Here is a 26,268-nt window from a genome sequence, read left to right as displayed (position 1 = left end):
CATCTTCTTCTAAGTGTCCCTGTGAGGGGAGATCACGGCTTGTTTCCTAGAAACTTTGGAAGACTGAGCACTTTCTTTAGCAGAGGTTTTGCCCAGGGAGCTATCTGATGACACTGGTTTTGGTCCTGTATCAGTAGTCTGAGGAACTTTTCCATTAGGATCATTTTGAAGTGAAGGTCTCTGTCACACTGTGCCCTGGCTTTCAGGTTACTGCAGTGGGCACATTTTTGAGGGATATGAGTCTCCTCAAAACATTAGACACACATAGAATGGCCATCGGAGACTGGCATAGCCTCACAGCAAGAGTCACATCGTTTAAAACATGGAGAATCTGGCATCATGACTGTTAAAAGTTCCCCAGTGGGGAAGGGGGAAAGAACAATAAAAATGGGGTTTAGGGGGTTTTCATTTTTGGAGAAAACTATCTAACTAAGCTAACTAAGTACAGAGACTTACTAAATTAAAACTAACTTATTTATTTCTAGAGTAAGTGAAAAGGCAGCACTGCCACTGAGCTCTGTCTGCAGTCAAGAATGGTTGAGAAGAAACTGAAAGGGTTGGGTCACATGAGCGCTAGATGAGATGCCAATGGCACCGTGTGAGGACTACTGCACATGTACACCCCGACTGAGCACTGCTACTGAAAATCTCCAATCTATGATGCAGGGATGCACCAGAATCTGAAGTGCAGCACCCACAGGGACACTACTCAAAGAAGTAACCAGTTAGCCAATTTTAATCCATGTAATGTATGTCATCTTAAGTTTATATCATTCCATTTTTTTAATCAAAATGTTCTGCAGTACAAGCCAAATGACTTAAAGAAGTCTGTTACATCAACACTATTACTTTATAAACCCAACGTGTAATCTTATGAAAAAAGGTATCAGGCTAGTATGACAGGATCTATTTTCCATAAATCCATGTTAATTGTCATTAATTATATTACCCTTCTCTAATTCTTTATTAATCAATTTCTGTATCAGCAAGTCCATTATCTTGCCTGGGATTGATGCGGGTCTGACAGGCCTATAATTAACTGGGTCATCAAATTTACCCTTTTTAAATATTGGCACAACATTAGCTTTCTTCCAGTCTTCTGAAACGTCCCCAGTTTTCTAAGACTTATTGAAAATCAACATGAGTGGTTCAGCAGGTTACTCAGCGAGCTCTCTTAAAACTGTTCAATGCAAGTTATCTGGACCGGCTGATTTTAAAATATCCAACTTTCATCAACTGAAGGGTATATTTATATTTCTAGCCAATGACTAAGCAGAATGATTCACATCCTAATGCTTAAATCGAACGTCAATGTTGCATATATACTTTTAATGGGTGACTTAAGTGCAGAAGGATCACTGATAAAATAATTTAAAGTTAGAAAAAAATACTTACCTTTGCTTTGTCTGCAGCAAAATAACACTCTAAATATCTGGTAGATGTGTACAAAGTGTCTAGTTCATATTTCTGGAAGAAAAGACATGTAAAGCAGGGTTACGTAAAATAAATTGATGTGTTTAACTGCATGTGAAATACACTTCTGAATCATACCCTCCTGTATTATGTCACCCACACAACAGGAAAATCGTACAGAATTATAATTCTTTGACAGGGTAATAATCCTTGTGGATGGGGGGAAGCAGTAGATATGGTATACCTTGATTTTAGTAAGGCTTTTGATACTGTCTCACACAACCTTCTCATAAACAAACTAGGGAAATCCAACCTAGATGGAGCTACTATAAGGTAAGTGCATAACTGGTTGGAAAACCATTCCCAGAGAACAGTTCACAGTCAAGCTGGAAAGGCACATCGATTGGGGTCTTGCTGTTGCTCTGGATTTCAGGAGTGTGTGCCCCCGAGATTTTGATCAAACTGAGTGCAACCATATTGAATGCATTCAGCCCCCATGAGTTAGTAAAATAGAACACTACATAGTTAAGGATTAATTGGAATAAGCAGGGCTTCTGGAAGCAAGGTCAAAATTAGCCTTTGGCTTCAGTTTCTGCTCATCAGAATGGGAGTTAACAAATTGATACTGAAAGAAAATAAGTGGATGGAAACCTTGAATTTGGGTGTCTTTGATATAGAAGTTTATTATGACTAAGATTGTTAGAAATGTTTGTTGATAAATAGTTTATGGAAGTTAGGAGAGGTGATCTACTAGCTTGTGATCTACTATGAGCGCTGTGTTTTGTAAAAGTTAGTTATAAAAAGACTAGATAATAGAGTCAACAGGGAGTCCAGTCGCACCTTAAAGACTAACAGATTTATTTGGGCATAAGCTGCAGGAATCAGTTCTAGGTCCAGTTCTGTTCAAGATCTTCATCAATGGTTTAGATAATGGCATAAAGAGAACACTTATAAAGTTTGTAGACGATACCAAGATTGGAGGGGTTGCAAGTGCTGTGGAGGATAGGATTAAAATTCAAAATGATCGGGATCAACTGGAGAAATGGCCTGAAGGAAATAGGATGAAATTTTCAATAAGAACAAATGCAAAGTACTCCATTGAGGAAGGAACAATTAGTTGCACACAGACAAAATGGGAAGTGACTGCCGAGGAAGGAGTACTGCAGAAAGGGATCTGGGGTCATAGTAGATCACAAGCTAAATATGAGTGAACAGTGTAACACTGTTGCAAAAAAAGAAATCATTCTGGGACGTATTAGCAGGAGTGTTGTAAGCAAGACATGAGAAGTGATTCTTCTGCTCTATTCTGCACTATTAGGCATTAACTGGAGTATAATGTCCATTTCTGTGTCCCACACTTCAGGAGAGATGTGAAGAAGTCGGAGAACATCCAGAGAAGAGAAACAAAAAGAACGAAAGGTCTAGAAAACATGACTTATGAGGGAAAAATGAAAAAAACGGGTTTGTTTAGTCTGGAGAAGAGAAGACTGAAAGGAAACATAACAACAGTTTTCAAGTACATAAAAAGTTATTACAAGGAGGAGGGAGAAAAATTGTTCTCATTAACCTCTGATGATAGGACAAGAAGCAATGGGCTTAAATTGCAGCAAAGGTGGCTTACGTTGGACATTAGGAAAATCTTCCTAACTTTTAGGGTGATTGAACACAGGTTAACCTAGGGAGGATGTGGAATCTCCATCACTGGAGATTTTTAAGAGCAGGTTTGACAAACACCTGTCAGGGATGGTCTAAATACTACTTAGTCCTGCCATGAGTTCAGGGGACTGGACTACATGACCTCTCAAGGTCCCATCGTGTCCTACAATTCTCAAATTCAGTGTTGGTGCCAAGAAAATAGTATTCTGAAGAATGATAGAATTGCATGAAGCTAACTGACAGTGCTGGGTAAGTGCTACTATTAAAATATAATCGTTTTCCTTTACTAATGGGTTTCCTTAGAAACGTGGCTCTTTATGTTTTTCCAGTGGAAAACCAAAACTACCTGCAGTTGCTTGCTGTAACCCACCGAATCCCACAATCCTTGATGCAGAAAAAGACTGAAGTCCCAGTGGGAAGTTCCTTTTTAGGTCCTAAAACTGGGTGAAGGTTGGGTGTGGTGGCTGGTTGGTCAGCATTCCTGGCTGGCCTGAGGGTCGCCAGCCAGGACCTCTGCCTTCTCCTGTCACATAAGCCCTCTCATTTTTAGGTTTTGTTCAGCCTGTGTTGGGGAGGGAGGTTCTTTTTCCACAGCTGCTGGAGTTCTCCAAACCATCTCCAGTCTTGTCCCAATATTACTGGGTAGATCAGAGTGGTCACTAAGCTGACTCTGTGAGTCTCAATATGGCCCTCGACTTCCACTTGCACTTTTGTGATGGGGTAGGGCAGCACATCGCTATGGGTAGAGTGGATGTCAATAGGGTGCCCCCACCATGTCAGGGGACTCCAGCAGGCTAGTCTACATGATGGTCTGGCTACATCTGAAGTCCACCAGGCCCATTATTTTGGTGCCATTGATCCATACTGGTAGCAACATCCTAGTTGTGTCCTCTTTCAGGTGCCTGCTGACCATGCCTCCCCATAATTGCAGTTCACAAAGGGACACTCCCACCTGAACTGCCCCTGCCATCCACACTCTAAGCACTTCCCCTTCGGGGTCATAGAATATCAGGGTTGGAAGGGACCTCAGGAGGTCATCTAGTCCAACCCCCTGCTCAAAGCAGGACCAATTCCCAACTAAATCATCCTAACCAGGGCTTTGTGGAGCCTGACCTTAAAAACCTCTAAGGAAGGAGATTCCACCACCTCCCTAGGTAACCCATTCCAGTGCTTCACCACCCTCCTAGTGAAAAAGTTTTTCCTAATATCCAACCTAAACCTCCCCAACTGCAACTTGAGACCATTACTCCTTGTTCTGTCATCAGGTACCACTGAGAACAGTCTAGATCCATCCTCTTTGGAACCCCCTTTCAGGTAGTTGAAAGCAGCTATCAAATCCCCCCTCATTCTTCTCTTCTGCAGACTAAACAATCCCAGTTCCCTCAGCCTCTCCTCATAAGTCATGTGCTCCAACCCCCTAATCATTTTTGTTGCCCTCTGCTGTACTCCTTCCAATTTTTCCACATCCTTCTTGTAGTGTGGAGCCCAAAACTGGACACAGTACTCCAGATGAGGCCTCACCAATGTCGAATAGAGGGGAATGATCACGTCCCTCGATCTGCTATTGGTTGGCCCACCTCTGGTGCCGTGGGTCCTCCTGATAGGGCATATCCCCCTCTTTGGGAGCACAAACCTTCTCGCCGTTCCACCTCTGCAGTTAGGTCTCTCCCTGCAGCCAGGGCCATCTCCTAGGATGATGACCATTTTAGCTGTTCTCAACCTTCCCTCTGAACTGGCACCTGCTAGGGATCAGAAACTTGCTTCCAGGGGCACTTCCCTCACTGTCAGTAAGGCTGGTCTCTCAGCACACTAGTAGTTCTCCATTAGGGTCATGGCCTCTGCGAGGGTTGATGGTGGATAGCGCTTCACCCATTCCTTCATCACGACTGGGAGAATATGGATGAACTATCCTAACACAATAATTTCCACCACCTTCACTCCGGTCTGTTTTTCTGGGTATAACCAGTGCCAACACTGGTCCTTTTGACCACCACACAGGGCTAGTGATCTCTCTTTGAGAAACCTCCAGTGAAACAACTTGGGATTGGTATCTAAACAATATAGTATGGCTCTGTGATGGGTTGGATCACAGAAACCCCCCTGGGAGCTGCCCCCTGATGTGTCAAGACTACTTCTATCCCTGTTTTCCCTGCCAGCTCAGGACTCCAGCACCCTGTCTTGCTGAGCCAGACACTCCCGTCTGCTCCAACACAGACCCAAGGTCTGAATTACTTGCCCCAAAGCGGCAGGTTTACCTGAAAGCAGCTCACAGAAGTGTGCTTGTCTTTAGCACTCAGATACCCAACTCCCAATGGGGTCTATACCCAAATAAATCCATTTTACCCTGTATAAAGCTTATGCAGGGTAAACTCATAAATTGTTCGCCCTCTATAACACTGATAGAGAGAGATGCACAGTTGTTTGCTCCCCCAGGTATTAATACATATTCTGAGATAGTTAATAAGTAAAAAGTGATTTTATTAAATACAGAAAGTAGGATTTAAGTGGTTCCAAGTAGTAACAGAGAAAACAAAGTAAGTCACCAAGCAAAATAAAATAAAATGTGCAAATCTATGTCTAATTAAACTGAATACAGATAATCTCACCCTCAGAGATACTTCAGTAAGTTTTTTCCTCAGACTGGACACCTTCCAGGCCTGGGCACAATTCTTTCCCCTGGTACAACTCTTGTTCCAGCTCAGGTGGTAGCTAGGGGATTCTTCATGATGGCTCCTCTCCTCTCTTCCCTTTGTTCTGTTCCACCCCTTTATATATCTTTTGCATGAGGTGGGAATCCTTTGTCCCTCTGGGTTTCCACCCCCCCCCCACTGGAAAAGCACCAGGTTAAAGATGGATTCCAGTTCAGGTGACATGATTACATGTCACTGCAAGACTTCATTATCCACTTGCCAGCACACACATATACAGGAAGACTTACAGGTAAAACACAGCCATTTGCAGACAATGGTCGTAGTTAATGGGAGTGATCAAGATTCCAAACCACCATTAATGGCCCACCCTTAATATAATTACAATAGGCCCTCAGAGTTATATTTTATATTTTTAGTTTCAGGTACAAGAGTGGTACATTTATACAAATAGGATGATCACACTCAGTAGATTATAAGTTTTGTAATGATACCTTACAAGAGAGCTTTTGCATGAAGCATATTTCAGTTACATTATATTCACTTATTAAATTTTTATAAAACCATATAGACTGCACAACGTCACAGGCTGCTTTTACCTTGGTGTAGTCTAGTGCTTCAGTGGGGTCCAAACTCCTATATGCTTCTTGCACAGGGCTGGTCAAGTATGGGGCTATTTGGGTGGCCAATGTTATGGTGGCTACCCATTCAAAGGTGACCAGGAAAGTTTGGGGTCATTTCCAGGGCCCATTTTCATAAGCCAGGTGGGAATCTTGCAGAGGAGAGCAGTTTTAGGACCTACTACAGACTCAGGAACTGTGATGTTGGATGCCCCCTGGAGTTGTAATAGCATTGCCACCTGCTGGATCAGGTGTTCTTGTTGTGCCTGGTTCTGGGCCGCCAGCTCGCAAATTAGCTGTTGTTGCTGGGCAACAATCTGTTGCAGTATCTGCCCTTGCTGTTGCGGGTTCTCCAAAATTAATTTAATCAGCTTTTCTGTATCTGTGACCTCTTTAGGATCATTTAATCAGTGGTCCTTTTGTTGCCCAAGGTCCAGTGTGCTTCAACAGCAGCCCTGGGAACTACAAGTTGTGGACTTGAAACTGCAGCATGTTGGGAGAAATTCCTGGTTCCTGCCAGGATGTACCCTCTCCCCCCCAGCAGGAGGTCTCAGCACTGACTGAGCTGGGATCACATAGCAGGCAAGCAGAGAGGATGCTGCTGGACTGTAATCCTGTTCTATGTTCTTTATAGGTAGGACCAAAAAGGGCTTAAAAAGCACCCTGAGAGGAGTTTAAATGAGACAAAAGGAGAACATGGGCTTATTTGTTTTAGGGTTTAGATATTGTGAGAGTTAGAACATGTTTGTAAACGGGATTGTGTTGTACAATGTACCCTCTGCTCTCTCAGCAGGAGGTCTCATCACTGACTGAGCTGGGATCATGTAGCAGGCAAGCAGAGAGGAGGCTGCTGGACTGTAATCCTGTTCTTTGTTCTTTACAGAATAAACCTTGTTCCTGATAGTTTGTCTGAGTGGGTCTAGTCTGCGGTGAACACACACTGACACACAATGCAGAGCACATAGAGGAGCCCCAGGCTCAGTTTCCCAAAGTAGAGTAAAAAGTCGCAAGGCAGGCTTCCCCTATTTGAACAACCTCTACAACCTCATAGTGGGCCAGTGAACAGGAGGGGGAGTTACACTTTTCACAGGACTCAGGTGTTGCCCATATTCTCCACCATGTATCGGAGGCGGTGGCCTTTGGTCCAGTCGCAGCAGCATCACCTGGTGGCAGTTCTCTGGGTTATGTCACCCAGCAGCAAGCATCAATGGCTGGGAGTAAGGGAACCCGGGTTCTCCCTACTCTACTTGGTTCCAGCCCAGGGCCCAATGAAGCAGTAAATCCAAAATGAGACAGGCGCCTCTATGCCTGATCCCTGGACAACTTTCTACACTGGCTTCTGTTCCTCTGTTGGTGCTGCTGGTTTGCCTCCGAGTCCCTTCTGGAGTTCTCCTATCCATGCTCCAAAGGGTCTTCCTCTCACAGTTGCAGCTCATTGTTGCTGAGCTCTGTGATTGAAAGGCCTGTGGTGGCTTAGCATGGAGGACTGGGTCCAGCTGCATGGAGCGTTTGTGGCTTCTCGACCAGAGTCTGCAACACTCAACTGTTCTCTTGCTCCATCTTCCCAGACTGAGCTAAACTGCTCCGTTTTGAGCTCAGCGTCGACTGTGAGCATGCCCAGTAGGGGCAGCTGGGTGGGGCTTTCTGGGCCTAGAGCTGCTCCTTAATCCTTACTTCTCCAGTGTGGGGTTCACAGACCTCACCACAGTACCCCACTGAGGCCCAAACTGTAGTCTTCCAGGGGAGTGAGGAGACTTAGGTGTGGGTAGGAGAAGGGATAACATATATAAAATGTTATTAGCAGGGGGTTTAGCCCAGGAGCTTGCATATGCCAGGAGGATTTCTTTCAGCTAGTGTCTAGCCACATGTCCCACAGACCATAACCTTTTCCTTGGTTTCGAATCTTCTGTCTTTCCCAGGGACTGTTTATTGGATGGTTGCAGATCTGGGTCCTAGCAGGGTCTGGCATAGACCTAGTCTTTCATGTAGGAGGGATCCTCCTGAGATGTATTGTAGCTTCTGTGCATTGTGGGTTATCTCCACAGCTAGGGGAGACAGGCACTGGAGAACTGAGGCCTAATCTCACCTACCTGCTCCCAGTGCACTCCCCTTCATTTAGACCTATGGGTCAAGATGCAAGAAGGAGGAGAAAGGTGTGACAGCTCGCCTACTCCACTAAGTAAAACAGACGGGGGGAGGGGGGGAGGAATGACCTTCTTCTGCCAGATGGAAGTGGAATACTGGAATTTATCTGCCCCTGAAAAAATCAAGTCAAAGCAGAATTGAAAACATTTCTAGAAAGAAATCAGCAAAGGGAAATAGAGCTGGAACTACCAACTGGGGCATTTAGGCACACGCTGAATAGATTCCATGATGGTGACAAACTACTTCTTTCACAATCAATAGATAGGAATGCTTTTAGCTACCAGACTTATGGATGGTAAACTCAGGGGTAACAGAATTAATTAGTTCCCCTGACTACAAAATGAATTTCCAGCACAACTGAGGTTACTTCCAACAATGAGTTTGAAAAATGGGCCTAACATGCATAGCTTAGTATGTTCTACATCACAGATAGTGAATTATCTTTTGTTAAGGCACAAATTTCTTGGTCAAGGTATAATCAAGGTCCAGACTCCAGAGAAAATAATTAAAAAAACAAATAATGAGTAAAAAAAAAAAAAGATGGTGGAGTCCATTCAAAAGCATATGGTAGTCCAGATTTGGCCCGCATTCTGCCTATTGATTACCCCGTTCTACATAATATGCATTTACTTTATGTGAGCCCATAAAAAACACTTACATCTACTTCAAGTTGTCTCTCCATCTGAACCATAGATATTTGATGTTCTCTGCCTTTAGTGGCTTGATCTTTGATACCTTCATCAGTTACTCCACATTGATCAGGTGAATCTTCATCAGCTGCCATTCGATAAATAACATGTTGAAATGTAGAGGAAGATTTAACAGGTTCAATTTCATAGTTTAAATCGTAAATCATCAAATGGCCCCTAAGAATTGCAAAATTGAAGTGTGATTTAGAGACTTGAGAAAATTAAAAAAACTCTGCAAACATATTAGAACTGGTCAGGAATTTTCCATCTGAATTATTTTTGATGTATAATGCAGATTTTACAGAACTTTTACTGAAATCTCCTCCTTTGCGTCCTGACAGGAAAGTGCTATTGAGGGAAAAACATTTCCAATTTACAATTGAATAGAAATGTTCTTGGTAACACAGCCACCTTTGAGAGGCACACTTAAGAGCCCGAAGAGCCCCGAATGGCCATCAAGCCACAGATCCATGATCACTGCACTACATACTGCACAACACACATAAAAATTAAGATTACAGACTTGTGATTCTAGCCCTATGCAGTAATAGCAAATGACACTTAACAACTGATTAGCATGAAATCTGCATTAGGAAAAGATAAAGGGGCACTAACCAGTTATTCTGTTATGTTCAATCTACCTTTCCGTTTCAGAAGAAGAAAATTCATAATGTTTGCAGTCTAGCATACTGAGGAGTCTACATTACCAGAGTCCAGAGCAGGTGCTGAGAACTGCAACAGATTCTGGGACATCCTCTACATATCCAGAGTAGTAGCAATCATCCTGCAAGGTCAAAAAAAAGTTTTTCTTTTCTATCATTAATATTAGTCAAACAGAATAACAGATACTAGTTACACAAAATTAAATATACACAGTGCAAAGTCTAATTTTGTTTGCATCTGATCTCAAAATGGGGTTCTAATATGAAAAAGGAGTGTACAAATGACACCTTTTCACTCAGCAGATCTGTTCTCCTGTGTAGTCAGATCTGCTGACTTTGGTGTCAAAACCAAGTTTTGCTGCTTTTCACTCATGTTAACAGTGCAGAGACAATGCAGCAGAGATTGAGTGAGCTTCAAAGAGAGGTTCTCAAATATTACACCTTTCACACAATGAATTCCTAATACCTTACTATTAACGCTTCTACTACCTTACCATCAATAATACTGCTCTACAGCCAAAATGCTTCTGAAATACTTGTAGTCAAACTTTACTAATTCTGGGTCACTGAGAACGAAAATGATGCTTAAAATTGTTGATTGGCTCTAGTTTTCAAGGTATGCTATTGGGTCAGTATATATGACCCTTGATTTGGGAATGGCAGAGGATAAGTGAGTTATAAAGGGAAGGGATCTCAGTTTAAACCAGAAATGACTAAAATACATCTTTGACTGGATCTATGAATAAATCTATGACTGGGTTTGGACAGTACTTGCTTTTTAGGCAAAACAATGAATGATGCAATCTGAAGCTGGTATTGCATCATATATGATATGAATTGCATCATGTTATTCATAGAAGTCATGGATGATGCAATCATAACGAAGCTTACATCACTCTGCTGAACAAATTGCCCTATATCAGCTCTAGAAATCATACAGTGTCGTGCTCTCTTATTTGTCAGTGTTTGATTTTGCAAAGGGACACATTTCTGTTTAGTCAAAGTGAGCAGAGATGCCTCGTACTTGTGTGAACAGTGCAATAACTTCTGCTATGTTTGTGGTGAAGTGACTTTTGCATCACAAAAGCACAGTATAACCACTATGGTTAAGAAAGCCTATCACCTTTATTTTGGCTGCAAAATTGGAGATCAGGACAAGAGGTGGGCCCCACACATATGCTGCAACACTTGTGTAACAAATCTTCGCCAGTGGTTGAACAGGAAAAGGAAATCTATGCCTTTTGCAGTGCCAAGGATTTGGAGAGAGCCAACAGATCATACCAGCAATTGTTACTTCTGCATGGTGCCTCCAGTTGGGAAAGGTGTGTCAAAGAAGAAAAAGTGGACTGTGCATTATCCAAACATTCCATCAGCTATACGCCCAGTACCCCACGGAGAAGGACTGCTGGTTCCTGATGCACCAGAATCATTCTCACTTGAGTCAGACGAGGAAGAGGAAGAGGATGAAACTTCTGGTCCTGAACCATCAATGTCACAGGACCCACATTTTCTCCCATCCTCCTTCTCTGAACCACACCTCATAACACAAGGTAAACTGAATGACCTTGTCAGGGATTTGGAACTACCCAAGAGTAAGGCAGAGCTGTTGGGCTCCAGACTACAGCAGTGGAATCTCCTGGCAGGTGATGTTAGTGTTTCCATGTTCCGTGACTGTCAAAAGGATCTTGTCCCATTCTTCTTCATGGAAGGTGATATTGTAGCCTGCAACAACATCGATGGTGTGATGGCAGCCCTCAACATCGTTCACGATCCAGATGAGTGGAGACTGTTCATTGATTCATTGAAGACGAGTCTTAAAGCTGTTTTACTGCATAATGGCAATGTTTTGCCATCAATTCCAGTTGGTCATGCAGTCCATATGAAGGAAACCTATGACAACATGAAACAACTTTTTGAGGTGCATAAACTATGACCAACATCAGTGGCAGCTTTGTGGCGATTTGAAGGTTGTTGCTCTCTTGCTTGTTCTGCAGACTGGATACACAAAGTACTGCTGTTTTCTCTGTGAATGGGATAGTCGTGCAAGAGATTCCCACTACATCAAGAAAGATTGGCCACTCCGACAGTCATTGGAGCCTGGGAGGAAAAGTGTTCAGCATCCACCACTTTTTGAATCAAGGAAGATTTTGTTACCACCCTTACACATCAAGCTGGGTCTGATGAAGAGCTTTGTCAAGGCCATTGACAAAACACAAGCAGCTTTCAAGTACCTCCGTGGAAAATTTCCAAGGTTAAGTGAAGCTAAGATAAAGGAAGGTGTCTTTGTTGGTCCTCAGATTCGTGAACTTCTTCGAGATGATGCATTTGACCATGCACTGCATGGCAAGGAAAAGATGGCATGGTAAGCCTTCCAGTTAGTGGCAATAAATTTTCTCGGAAACAACAAGGCAGACAACTACAGGTTGTTGGTGGAAAACCTCCTCAAGGCATACAAAAGCCTTGGTTGCAACATGTCACTAAAGATACATTTTTTGCACTCTCATCTAGATTTTTTTCCACCGAACTGCGGAGCAGTGAGCGACGAGCACGGCGAGCGATTTCACCAGGACATTGCAACAATGGAGAAACGCTATCAGGTCAAATGGAGCCCATCAATTCTTGCGAACTATTGCTGGACAGTGACAAGAGATGCTCCATTTAATGAATACAAGAGACAAGCCAAGAAGCGCCGAGTAGACACTGAATAGGACTAAACTATGTACATAATAAAATTTATTATGAAACAAAAAGGCAAAAAACTATTTATATAACCCTTTTGCTGATTTTTAAAGTGTTACATAAACAGGACAGGTGAAATATCATGTAAAGCAACCATAAACACATGAAAAGACCTAGGTTTACAATTTATGATTAAAACTCTACTATCTACAGAATATACATAGACATAAAATGTAAAAACTTAAATATCTTAGAAACAGTTGCCAGTTGTTTTAATTGTCTTATTTGAATTCAGCACATCAAAATACAAAATAAATAGCACATTTTATCTCTGAAGCAGATGATTTCTCGAAAATTGTAGACCAGTGGAATTAGTTATTAACAGAAAAATAAGACAACTGGAAATTACATGAATTTTTCTAATACAATTATGTCCAAGGAAGGAAGAGTGCTGAAGCATAGTCAACATAACACTGAAACTGCACAACCTTGAATCACCTGCTTTTTCAAAAAGCGACAAAGAGCCCTCTGGCACCTCAGATGCATGTAGTGGAAATTTCCAGAGGCAGGTATAAATATGCAGGCAAGAATCAGTCTAGAGATAACGGGGTTAGTTCAATCAGGGAGGATGAGGCCCTCTTCTAGCAGTTGAGGTGTGAACACCAAGGGAGGAGAAACTGCTTTTGTACTTGGCTAGCCATTCAGTCTTTGTTTAATCCTGAGCTGATGGTATCAAATTTGCAAATGAACTGAAGCTCAGCAGTTTCTCTTTGAAGTCTGGTCCTGAAGTTTTTTTGCTGCAGGATGGCTACCTTTAAATCTGCTATTGTGTCCAGGGAGATTGACATGTTCCCCTACAGGCTTTTGTATATTGCCATTCCTAATATCTGACTTGTGTCCATTTATCATTTTACCTAAGGACTGTCCAGTTTGGCCAATGTACATAGCAGAGGGGCATTGCTGGCACGTGATGGCGTATATCACATTGGTGGATGTGCAGGTGAATGAACGGGTGATGTTGTGGCTGATCTGGTAAGGTCCTGTGATGGTGTCACTGGTGTAAATATGTGGGCAGACTTGGCATCGAGGTTTGTTGCATGGATTGGTTCCTGAGTTAGAGTTACTATGGTGCGGTGTGTGGTTGCTGGTGAGAATATGCTTAAGGTTGGTGGGTTGTCTGTGAGCGAGGACTGGCCTGCCTCCCAAGGCCTGTGAAAGCGAGGGATCATTGTCCAGGATGGGCTGTAGATCACTGATGATGCGTTGGAGAGGTTTTAGCTGAGGACTGTAGGTGATGGCCAGTGGAGTTCTGTTGGTTTCTTTCTTGGGCTTGTCTTGCAGTAGGAGGCTTCTAGGTGCACTTCTGGCTCTGTTGATTTGTTTCCTTATTTCCTCTTGTGGGTATCGTAGTTTTGAGAAAATGCTTGGTGAAGATCTTGTAGGTGTTGGTCTGTGTCTGAGGGGTTGGAGCAAATGCGGTTGTACCTCAGCGCTTGGCTGTAGACGATGGATCATGTGGTGTGTCCGGGATGGAAGCTGGAGGCATAAAGGTAGGCATAGTGGTCGATGGGTTTTCGGTATAGGGTGGTGTTAATGTGACCATCACTTATTTGTACTGTGGTGTCTAGGAAGTGGACCTGCCATGTAGATTGGTCCAAGTTGAGGTTGATGGTGGGGTGGAAGCTGTTGAAATCGTGGTGTAATTCTTCCAGAGTCTCCTTCCAATGGGTCCAGATGATGAAGATGTCATCAATGTAGCGTAGGTAGAGAAGGGGCGTGAGTGTACGAGAGCTGAGGAAGCGTTGTTCCAGGTTGTTCTGCTTCAAGCGTTGTTCTGTTTTTAAGAGGTTCAGGAAAGATTACAGGTTTATATGAAAATCTGACACCATCTGAAACAAGCTTCTGATGTATTAGGAGTGTTAGCAAGAAACTGAAGTGAAAATGCAGTCTTACCTTGTATTTTCTTCCTAGGAGCCTCTATATCCAGACATGGGGCTCTTCCCGTTCTGCCCACCAACTGGAGGCAGACCAATTCCAGAACAATATTATTTTTCCACTTTGGAAGACAACTACAGTAAAGTTAAGAACTATTTGATTCAAGTCATTTCCAACAGAGCCTTAATAAGAGATTTGGGAATACTTCTTTAGAAAATAAACCAATCTTCCCCTTCAAATTGCTTAAAAAAACAAGTGGATACTCAAAGGGAGAGTCAAACTGTCAGACGTGGGGGATGCTAGAAAGGATACTCACAAGCAGGACTGAAGTTTACTATTAATTTTTTATTTATTCTACAGGAGGGCCTAAATACCTAGAGCAAGATCAAGGACCCATTGTGCAGACACTGTTGTAATAAGTGGACAAAACAGACCTACTCCAGTATGTAACGCACAGGAGAGCACAGATCATACAAAACAGTAAGCATTACATGCACTATACCTGTATCAGTTTACTTACCACACCAGGGCACTGTTTGGGATCATATCAGAGTCCCCTGGGTTACCCAGAGTTCTTGGGGTCATCTGGGCTCAGAAAAGCAGGTCTCTCAGGGAATTAGCTTCCAGCCTTCGGAGAGACCTCTGTTGGCCGACGTCTCACTATCACTGTGCCCCCGTGTCCCTCCCAGACCCCGGTGCCCCTTTCCACTGGGTTGCTGCCCCCTGGCAGTAACACCACAGTCTCTGGGTCTCCCCCTTCCAGGGGAACCCCCACCCCCTATCCCCACCTCACCTCAGTATATGGCTACTGCCCAGTCCCCATCTAGCCCCCAATCACTGGGGCAGACTTCAGTATATAAGCCACTCATCACAGGTGGGTTTGGACCTGCTGCCTCTACCTACCCTTGGGCTGCACCTGAAACCTCAGTACCTATTCAGCCTTATACTACGCCGGCAGCCTCGGGTATTTCCAGGCCAGAGCTCTCCAGCTCCTCTTGCCTTCCCCCAGCCCTGCTCCACCTTAGGTACCCAGGTACACTCCCCAGCAGCCAGGCCCTTCTCCCTCTAAAGGCAGAGACAGAGTCTGTCTGCTCCTGGCTTCCCTGGCTTTTATAGGGTCAGCTGGGCCTCTTTAGGGCGTGGCCCCAGCTGCGGCTGCTTCCCAATCAGCCCAGCTTTTCCCCCTGCCCCCGCCCTCTCCAGAGCTGTTTTAAGCCCATCCAGGCAGGAGCAGGTGATCATCCCGCTACAGTAGGCAAGGCCCCACTGTACCATAGGGTTCCAACACATTGCCCATCTTTAAAAAAGGAAACAAGGAGAATCCGGGTAACTACAGACCAGTCAGTTTCACCTCAGTCCCTGGAAAAATCATGGAGCAGGTCCCCTAGGAATATATTTTGAAGCACTTGGAGGAGAGGAAAGTGATCAGGAACAGTCAACATGGATTCACCAAGGGCAACTCATGCCTGACGAACCTGATTGCCTTCTATGATAAGATAACTGGTTCTGTGGATATGGGGAAAGTCATATACCTTGACTTTAGGAAAGCTTTTGATACGGTCTCCCACAGTATTCTTGCCAGCAAGTTAAAGAAGTATGGATTGGATGAATGGACTATAAGGTGGAAAGAAAGCTGGCTAGATTGTTGGGCTCAACGGGTACTTATCATCAGCTCAATCTCTAGTTGGCAGCCAGCATCAAGCAGAGTGACCCAAGGGTTGGTCCTGGGACCGGTTTTATTCAACATCTTAATTATTGATCTTGATGATGGGATGGATTGCACCCTCAGCAAGTTCGCAGATGACAATAAACTGAGGGGAAGAGGTAGATATGCTGGAGGGTAGGGATAGGGTCCGGAATAACCTAGACAAATTGAAGGATTGGGCCAAAAGAAATCTGATGAGGTCCAACAAGGACAAGTGCAGAGTCCTGCACTTAGGATGGAAGAATCCCATGCATTGCTACAGGCTGGGACCGACTGGCTAAGCAGCAGTTCTGCAGAAAAGACCTGGGGATTACAATGGATGTGAAGCTGGATATGAGTCAGCAGTGTGTCCTTGTTGCCAAGGCCAACAGCATATTGGGCTGCATTAGTACAAGCATTGCCAGCACATCGAGGGAAGTGATTATTCCCCTCTATTCAGCACTGGTGAGGCCACATCTGGACTATTGCGTCCAGTTTTGGGACCCCCATTACAGAAAGGATGTGAACATATTGCAGAGAGTCCAGCGGAGGGCAACAAAAATGATTAGGGGGTTGGGGCACATGACTTACGAGGAGAGGCTGAGGGAACTGGGCTTATTTAGTCTGCAGAAGAGAAGAGGGAGGGGGGATTTGATAGCAGCCTTCAACTATCTAAAGGGGAGTTCCAAAGAGGAGGGAGCTCGGCTGTTCTCAGTGGTGGCAGATGACAGAACAAGGAGCAATGGTCTCAAGTTGCAGTGGGGGAGGTCTAGGTTGGTAGTAGGATACACTATTTCACTAGGAGGGTGGTGAAGCACTGGAATGGATTACCTAGGGAGGTGGTGGAATCTCCATCCTTAGAGGTTTTTAAGGTCCGTCTTGACAAAGCCCTTCCTGGGATGATTTAGTTGGGGTTGGTCCTGCTTTGAGCAGGGGGTTGGACTAAATAACCTCCTGAGGTCTCTTCCAACCCTAATCTTCTATGATTCTATGATTGTGTTTTTTTCCTCTCATTGATCACAAAGCTTCCTGCTTGTGTGGCTCTCCCTGTTTCTGTGTGGCTCGCTAATTTAAACCCCTTGGATTCCTTTAGTCTGTCCTTTGGGTATCTTTCCATTGCTCTTTCCCCTTCCCTTCAGGATAGTCAGCTAAACTGATTTGCAAAGAATGCAGCTCACCCATTGTTCAGGTGGATTGATCCTGAATAGAGGCGTAGGGTCCTAAGCACCATCCCATTGTATTTCTGCCTGGTGTGTACCTGTGTATACCTGCTACAGACCTGTCAGCAATGATGGATCCACATGCATATAGGCACTCATAATACAGCAGGTTTTCATAGTACAACTTCCCAACTTGAACCAGAATTTGTAAATTGTACAGACGTATTCCCAATCCATCACATTTCTCCCTTATTGACAGGAATCTCCCTTATTGACCAGTACTCCAGGGCTATTTTGGCACCCCAGCTTCAGACAGTGCATCTTCTGTTACTACTTATTAATTCAAACTTAAAACATGCATTCAGTCATTAAACGATTCCAATGATCGTACCAAAATACAATTTCATGAAAACATCATAGGTAGGTTCCTACCTACATCGTATAAATCTCCTCCATCATTATCCCAGAGAAGGGGAAACTAACTGCAGAGTTAGCGGTCCCCCCATTATGCTCATCACTCTGGTATTTCTGATACATTGAGGTGGTCCCAAGAGCCTTGGGTCTCCTTCTGAGAGAGGAGTGGTCGCTGTCCTTGGGCGAGGTAGAATTCCCTTCTTCACCCCGCCTGGGGAGAGGTGAGGTGTGTTTCTTCCTCCATCTCCCTCAAGTTTAATTACATCATGACCAAATAACCTGAAGGCATAGATTAAGGAGAATTTTTCTACCTCCTTTCCATTACACTCTTCCAGTGGTTGTTTCACACCCCTCGGGAGCTTTTCCCACCCTCTGGTGATATTGTAATTTTGGCAACACTCTTTACTATTCTCTGTTTCACTCAATCTAGGGGAACTCTGACACATGGCACCTTTTGCCTGTGCCTGAGTTTCCCCTTTCCTGAGAAGTTTTGAATCATAACACCTGTCAGCTGTGCCATAATCTTCCCTGCTCCCAGAGGAGGTCTGGCCCAGATCTTCTCCTAGCTGTACCAGTATCTTGCTGCTCTCAGCTGAAATCTGGGCCACAGACACACTCAGCATTGACTTAGTTTCCCAGGTGAGGGTAGACAGAGATCGAGCCTCTGAGCCTCTGAGTCTGGCCTTGATGGTTTGCACCTGAAACTTCAGAGATTAATCCTATTACATCATTATGCAGATTAACACATCAAATTAAATAACCTCCCATATTTCCACAAGCAGAATCCCAGAGCATCCTTTGGTGTCCATATTGACTCAGGCTAGAGGCAGAGTGATGGGATTCATTCTATCCCCACCTGATTGCCTTTTAGTTGCTGTTAAGGCCTGTTATATATATAAGTCCTTGTTCTTTGGTCCCATGGGCATGACTTGACTCTCTTCTCCTCTTTGAGCCAGCTGTGTTTGACCTGGTCAACAAGCTTCTGTTGATCCAGTTCTATCAGCTCTCTCTGATACCTGGATACCAGCTCCAACAATCTCTCCTCCAAGTACAGTCTTCTCCACTCCAGGCTCCACAGTTCTGGACCTCTTGCCCTTTCTGCTATGTCTGCTGAATCATCCATGAAAAAGTCTGTGGCACCATCTCTTCTGTCAACTGCCTGCCTCCCAGAGGAAAAAGGGAGCCCTTCTGGACTGTGGTCTGGAGTCAGTGCCCCATCCTGACTCAAGGCATGAGCACCGCATGGTCACCTACTCAGATTTCTTGTGATCAGCAGCAATGCACACATGCTTAGAAGCTGCTCTTTCATGAGGTGTTCATAATTCATGCTTGCTAATTAACTTATACATGAGACAAATTAACAGACCTACTCCCGGCTTTCAGTGTAAAGAGCAAAAGTATAATTCTCTGGCAAAAGTGTCTTAAAAAAAGATTCACAGATTAACATGTAGATCTCATCTGTGCTACCATTCTGTCATAGAGCCTAGCAAGCACCCGCTCTTGGACACCTATTAGGACTGCTCTGAGGGGAATCCAGAGCAGCAGTGGCTTAAATGTTCCAATCACTTGTAACAAATGTTAATGGGGAAAGATACAAAAGGGAAACAAAAAGGCTGAATTAATCCAAACAAAAAAACGTAGTGATGTAACTCAAGGACTGTGCTGAAATAATGTCTGGTCAACAAAAGTAGTATGGGGCAAGAAATCAGTGGTCCTAAACTGATGTGTTGCAAATCAGGTCTAATGAGTGACTAAAATGAGAGCATGGGACATTCTGGGACATTCTAGGTATCACTGCCTTTTGGGATCCTTAAAAACAAAGAAACTTTGGGGAGAAATTATGATTTCAGAGATGTATCTGCTGGCTGGAAGACAGGAGGACTGGGAGGAACAAGCTTCATCATCATGGCTGCCACCCACACAGTCTCCTGGGGCCAGGATCCACCATAACACTGTTGGACATTCACCATTCTCCTCATGAGAGATAGCCTGACCAGACTGGATGACAGACAAAGAAAGACACCAATATCACCACCTCCACCGAATCTGGCTAATTCTGACCACCACCTGGACTGTAAGTCTGTCATGCCCCTTCCCCCAATATTCATCCTTTTCCTTCCCCACCTCATTTCTTCTCTTTCCAAACTCTCTCCTTTTGCCTTTTGTTCAATAACAGTTTGGCTTAGCTGGCCGTGACTGTATTTTGTAACACAGCTGTAAGCCTGTGACCAGAAAGGTAATGAAAAACAATGCCCTAAACCTCCTGCTAGGTATAGGAGTGTCTTATAAGAATATGTGCCGTGCCTGTGTTTCTCCAGCAATGACGTTGCAAGTAAAAGTCAGCACCAGAGACAGAAGCTGCATTTCTACCATTGTTTTCTCTCCTCCTTTGTGTGTGTTTCTCATTTTTTGTCCTAAAGGAAGCAGGATTAGACTTTAAACAACAGCAGTTCCATCCCATCTCAACTGTTTCTCTTTCCCACAACAAAAAAGGACATATATCAGTATCTTTAATATCACCTAACAAACTGTCAGATGGGGGTGAGGATCTTCTAAAAACTCTCTATAGCTAAAGGGAAAAGAAATAAGGGATATTTTTAACACAAAAGCCTTAATTAATACTTTACATTTCAAATGCTTCAACTCTTTTTTGCTTCTTTTTCTATATCTTTAATAAAAGGTGGACAAAAATTTTAATGGTGTGTTTGCTATGGCACTAAGCAGCCCAAGATCTCTGTATTGTATTCTGTATGCCCTCTTGAACACTGTACAGTGATGGACTCACACTAACACTTTTGACTCTCTGGGCATATTTATTCCATCAAAATTAACTGAGCAACACTATGAAAACATATAGGCCTGGTCTATACTAAAAAAATAGGTCAACGTAGATGTGCTGCTCAGGGCTGTAAAACCCCAAACACTGAGCGGCATGTAAGCCAACCTAACCCCCAGTGTAGATACCGGTAGGTCGATGGAATAATTCTTTTCTTAACCTAGCTGTCACCTCTTGGGGAGGTGGATTACCTATGCAGATGGAAGAATCCCTCAGGTCAGTGTAGCTAGTGACTATATTGAAGCCCTGCAGCAACACAGGTGCAGCACTGCAGTTGTGCCACTGTAGTGTTTGAAGTGTAGACAAGCCCATAGTAAGAGAAAGTCCCTGCTCTGAAGAGCTTACATTCTACATAGACAAGACAGACAAATCGTTGAGACAAGATGTAAAGTGACTTTCCCAGTGCCACACAACTGGTCAGAGATAAAGTTGGGAAGTGAACCCAGACCTCAGTTCCACTTTTGTGAATTGCATTGCCTCCTTTGCTGCACCCGCTCCACATTTGACAGTATTTTGGGGAGGGGGAGGGATAGCTCAGTGGTTTGAGCATTGGCCAGGGTTCTGAGTTCAATCTTTGAGGCGGCCACTTAGGGATCTGGGGCAAAATCAGTACTTGGTCCTGCTAGTGAAGGCAGGGGGCTGGACTTGATGACCTTTCAGGCCCCCTTCCAGTTCTATGAGATAGGTATATCTCCATGTATGGGGGGAGGGATAGCTCAGTGGTTTGAGCATTTGGCTTATTAAACCCAGGGTTGTGAGATCAATCCTTGTGAGGGCCATTTAGGGAACTGGGTTAAACATCCGTTTGGGGATTAGTCCTGCTTTAAGCAGAGGGTTGGACTAAATGCCCTTCTGATGTCCCTTCCAACCCTGATACTCTATGATTCTATTTATACTGGGATGGAAAAAGCATATCTCAAGATGGAGGAAGAGTCAGCTTAACTATATACGCACTGGAAAGGAAATTAAGGGGTTATTGGGGCACCATGTTCCATAATGCCCATCTACCAACAATGCATGTGCAAGGGCGAGCTAAGAATGTCAATAATATCTTTCTAGCTCATCTGGCTACTGTGATCTCTCTTCTGATTCGCTCCTGAATGGTGAAATTAAGATGATGACTAGCAACAATTTTGGCCTCTTCCACTTCTCACTCCCTTCAGTTGATGTTAAAGGGCAACAAAGCTTACACAAAAGAAGGAATAAATACCAGTAAATCAAGGAGAATGAGACTTTCAAACTGCTAAAAGTTTTTTTTTTAAATCTCTGTTCAATTTCGTTCCTTCAGGCACAATCCTCCTCCTAGTGAAGTCAATGGGAGTTCAGACATTTTCTTCAGTGGGAAAAGGACTGGGCCCTTCCCGTCATCGTACTCTCCAAATCTACTTCCTTCTACAGGTCAGCAAGACTATTGGCCCTCCAGTAACTATTCATTTGCCTCTACATTCCTTGTATACTTGGCAGAATATAGCCACCGCTCTCTAGTAATTTGATTTTAAAGCAAAAATATTTTGCAGCTATTCAGAGAAGATGAGCCCTGCTCACTTTTAACAAGGGAAGGAGAAAATGAGAACAGAGAGTAGGAATGGTCAACTATTTTTTTAAAACATTTTTTTAAATCTTTGCATCTTTCAGCAGTTTGACAGCCCATTTTCTTCATGTTGTCCCCTCTTTCAGTTAGAATTTGGCTAATGAATTTTAAAAATTTTGTATTTTACCTCAGGGTGATTAACCATGAAATGTGTAAGCAAAGAAGGCTATGAAAGAACTGGCAGAAGACAGTGACAGAGAATATTGAATGCTCTGGTATCACCTGGTAAGAAGTACCACAACTAGCAAGTGGCCTTTAATCAGTGGGGGAACTCAACTGCTGGATGTGTCAGCTGCTCAGAAGGAACTAAGACCTAAGGAGAGGTTATTAATCAGGGGTTTATTAACCATACCTAAGGTTAAATTCATCAGCTTTCAGCCCAGGATATGCTTGTCTCACTACACAGAAAAGTCCCGCAAATTAAAAGCCAGTTGAAGATCCAGGAATTTATCAAAACTGACAACCTTCATCCATCCAGTCTTTAGAGCATGGCAATTTAATTTTACTCACTATTGTACTCTCTAAGATACATGTCTCATGCTTACCTGTATATATGGATAATCTGTTATCAAGTCTCCCTTCTCATTGTAAGTAAAAACTGGGAAATTTGGGGCTATGAACATTCTGAAAATAAAAGGTTTTTAAAAATTAGAAATTCAAAAGCAGAGGATCCTGCTGAAGCAATATATATAATGCAAGACGGCGCTTGATATAAATATATGGTAGGCAGTCGTTAGGTAAAATTGGTTATAATTAGCTCTGCTGTTGTTAGGCAAATTAATGTTGTTTTCATAAGAATGGAAGGGGTTATTTTTCGGTCAGCTAAAACCGCAAAATAGTTCAAGCTAGTTAAAATTGCATTGAGAGGAAACCTGCAACTGTTGCATGAGGATGTGTCTGAGACAAGGAAAACACCAGCTGACACAAACATGTGCAACTGGCACTTTGGCATAGAATACAAAAAGAGGGATTTGAGCATCAAGCTTCAGCTCAGCGGGCCTATTGGACAGCAAAGACCACCTGGATGATGTGGTGAGTCCTCCTTGTAGCTCTACTATATGTAACAGGCCATTGCTTATAGTCTTAGGGAAGCATTATCATAGTGACGTTCAGTACAGCAAACAGGATGTACTTCCTTTGGTAAGAAGCTGATCAGCCTTTGGGAAATAAAGGTACTTTTGGTGAATTGTCTATTCATAGCATATTCATAAAACCAGATCCAAAAATTACAACAGTTGCTGCTTGCAGTCTTGATACATGTGAACTGTTGATTACATATGGACTAAGGCCCAGCTCCTCAAAGGTATTTACGTTTCTAGCTCTCACTGAAGTCAGTGGGATTTCACCTAAATGGTCTTCTGTGAATCTAGTCAAGACCCGATGCATTCTGCAGAAGTGAATTTGCTGCAGAATTTGCTTCTTGCCACAAAGCTGTGCTCCAGAATCTATGCATTAATTACAAAAATAGTCCTAGTTTTCCTGGTTGTGAAGAAAAACGTGAAAACTTGAATTGAGTGTATCTGATGCAGAGATACCATTATGTCTATTTTAGACACGGGGAAACTAATGCCCAAGATGATGAAGTGACGCATCCAAGGTTGCCCAATAGACCAGTGGTAGAGGGGAATAGAATCCAAATCCAGTGCCTTATCTACTAGGCATCACTCACACATTACCAAAATGCATAGAGCCATTTGAGGACCCAATATGTCTGGAGGAATCAACTTCGCTACTTATTCTTTGTTGTGGGTAATATGTGCATAGTACTTCCCCCCTCTAAAGCTTTTCATGCTCCCTGACAATACATTCTGTGCCCCCCAAAGGGGACCTGCCCCCCAGTTTGAGAACCTCTGGTCTAAACAAGAAGGCCCACAGATATAACTCAAAGACTGTGTTAAGATTCCTTGGTAAACAAAAAAAGTGTGGAACCAGAAATTAATAAACCAAAATCGGTGTGTCAGAAATTAGGTCTAATTGGTGGACAAAATAATGAGGAGATGGGTTATTCCACCCATTCTTCTTTTTCAGGTTTATAAAATAAGAGACTTTGGGTGGGGGAGGTATTGTGACAATGGCTGACTTAAAGTTGAGAAAAAGGGAAGGAGTGAAATTCACCATCATGCCTGCCAATCCCATAAGACACCAGGCCTTCTTTCCTTTAATCCCAAGAGATGTCCAGACTAGAATGGGCCAGAGAGAGGGATCCAGATGACATCGCCACCTCCACTGGCTCTAACTAAATCCCAAACCCCATCTGGGTGGTGAGACTTTGTCTCTTCCCCCGCTCTCCCATAAGTAAGTGTCCTTTAACTTCCCCAAATTATTTTTTTTCTTATACATCCCCCTTTCCCTTCCTTTAATAAGAGTATGGCTAAGCAGGCAAAAACTATATTCTGCAACACTGTTGCAAGCCTGTGATCAGAAGGGCAGCTAAACACAATACAGACACTCCCCGGGTTATGCAAGACCTGACTTACGCAAATTTGCACTTATGGAAAAAGCTCCATAAGCCAGAAATAGGATTTTCGAATTGCAGAAATTTTTGCGTAATGTACGGGTATACGTTTCCGACTTACACAAAATTTGAGTTACGCAAGGCTTTTCAGAACAGAACGATTGCGGAAGTCGGGGGGCGTCTGTACCCTTAAACAGCCCAATGCTGTTACAAGTTTGCTAGGTCTCGAGGTGGCTCCTCAGACCCTGTGCTATGTCTGAGTTTTTCCAGCAGAAAGTTTGCAAATGAGAGTCAGCAATGGAGACAGAAACTTCATTTTTCATCTTTGCTGATTTTTTATTTCTCCTTTTGTGTTTGAGTCTTTTTTTCTAGTAAATGGAATCAAACTTCAATAGCAAAAGCAATAACAGCTCCAGCACATCTCAACTAGTCCCCTTGTAAGTATTCTCACACTTCTTAACTGTCTGTACTGGGCTAGCTTGATTATCACTTCAAAAGTTTTTTTTCTCTTAATTAATTGGCCTCTCAGAGTTGGTAAGACAACTCCCACCTGTTTATGCTCTCTGTATGTGTGTATATATATCTCCTCAATATATGTTCCATTCTATATGCATCCGAAGAAGTGGGCTGTAGTCCACGAAAGCTTATGCTCTAATAAATTTGTTAGTCTCTAAGGTGCCACAAGTACTCCTGTTCTTCTTTTTGCCAATAACAGTGTTAGCCCACTGGCTCATCTTCAGTCCATGCATTATGGGTAAACATCCTCCCCATAAAAAGACAACATGTGGGGAAATGTAGTAGAAAGGAGCCTGAAGCATGGCCTGGTGCAAGGCCTGAGGCCTGAACCAAAGTCAGCAAAAGTTATGCTATGAGCAAGAGTCAGGCCCTGTCAAAAGCAGATGCTTGCCTGCAAGCCAGTGTCCGATAAATGAACTCGGCACCAGTATTGCTAGCATTGGTAAAACACACTGAATATGTAAACACATTCCAGCAGTCCAGCACAAAAACACCCCAACCTGGCACACAATAAAATGGTTTGACAAAAGTGATGAATAGTCATATGTTGTCTGAAACATCAGGGGGAAAATACAAGGGGAGGTAACAAACACGTCTCATGAAACACATAAAACAATACGTAAGCTGTTTATCCCATATTGTTTGTCTCAGTCTATAAATGTTGGAATACCTCGCTTTAACCCTTCGTTCAACCTAGGGGGCAGTGGAAAGTCCCACCACTGACTGAGCTGTGTCCAATGTCATGGACATACATGTCTTAGTATCCTCATAGAGTCTGCCAGGTGCTATTACCGTACTTTGTCAACAATAAACTTGGCCGGGCGCCTTCACTACTAAACCAAGTCTTGTGGTTTTATTAGGCAGTTTGATCAGAGCCTGCTGTATGGGCTATTTATCCAGAGTCAATGCAGCATGCAAAAAGAACACACACACACAAACATCTGACAACACTTGTAAGTATCAAGTACTTATAGGAATCAAATAATCCGGGATGGATGTGATTCTTATAAAAGGAGTGCACTGTATTACCTAAAGAGCATTTTATGTAATCTCTGTTGTGCACCATGGGGTCCCCCTTCTATTGATTACCTCTCTACTGTAGTTGATCTTGGGGGCTGAGCTCACAGATCAAAATAGATGTAAACCCTCACCTTGGGGTTCAGGA

At 43.3% G+C, this 26,268-nt stretch overlaps 1 protein-coding gene across 1 annotated transcript in view; it reads right to left on the bottom strand.

Moving 5' to 3' along the window:
• Positions 1–26,268, bottom strand: part of LOC128830151 (disintegrin and metalloproteinase domain-containing protein 20-like) — a 191,173-nt gene that overhangs the window by 157,845 nt on the left and 7,060 nt on the right. The window contains exons 4-7 of the mRNA XM_054015910.1: positions 22,678–22,756; positions 9,879–9,955; positions 9,141–9,348; positions 1,396–1,467 (exon numbers count right to left, since the gene is read on the bottom strand). Coding sequence (XP_053871885.1) covers positions 1,396–1,467; positions 9,141–9,348; positions 9,879–9,955; positions 22,678–22,756 — 436 coding nt within the window. The remainder of the gene's footprint in view (positions 1–1,395; positions 1,468–9,140; positions 9,349–9,878; positions 9,956–22,677; positions 22,757–26,268) is intronic.

This window comes from Malaclemys terrapin, chromosome 1 (assembly GCF_027887155.1).
Source record: "Malaclemys terrapin pileata isolate rMalTer1 chromosome 1, rMalTer1.hap1, whole genome shotgun sequence".
Lineage (NCBI taxonomy): Eukaryota > Metazoa > Chordata > Testudines > Emydidae > Malaclemys > Malaclemys terrapin.
This window is presented reverse-complemented; position numbering and strand designations above follow the sequence as displayed.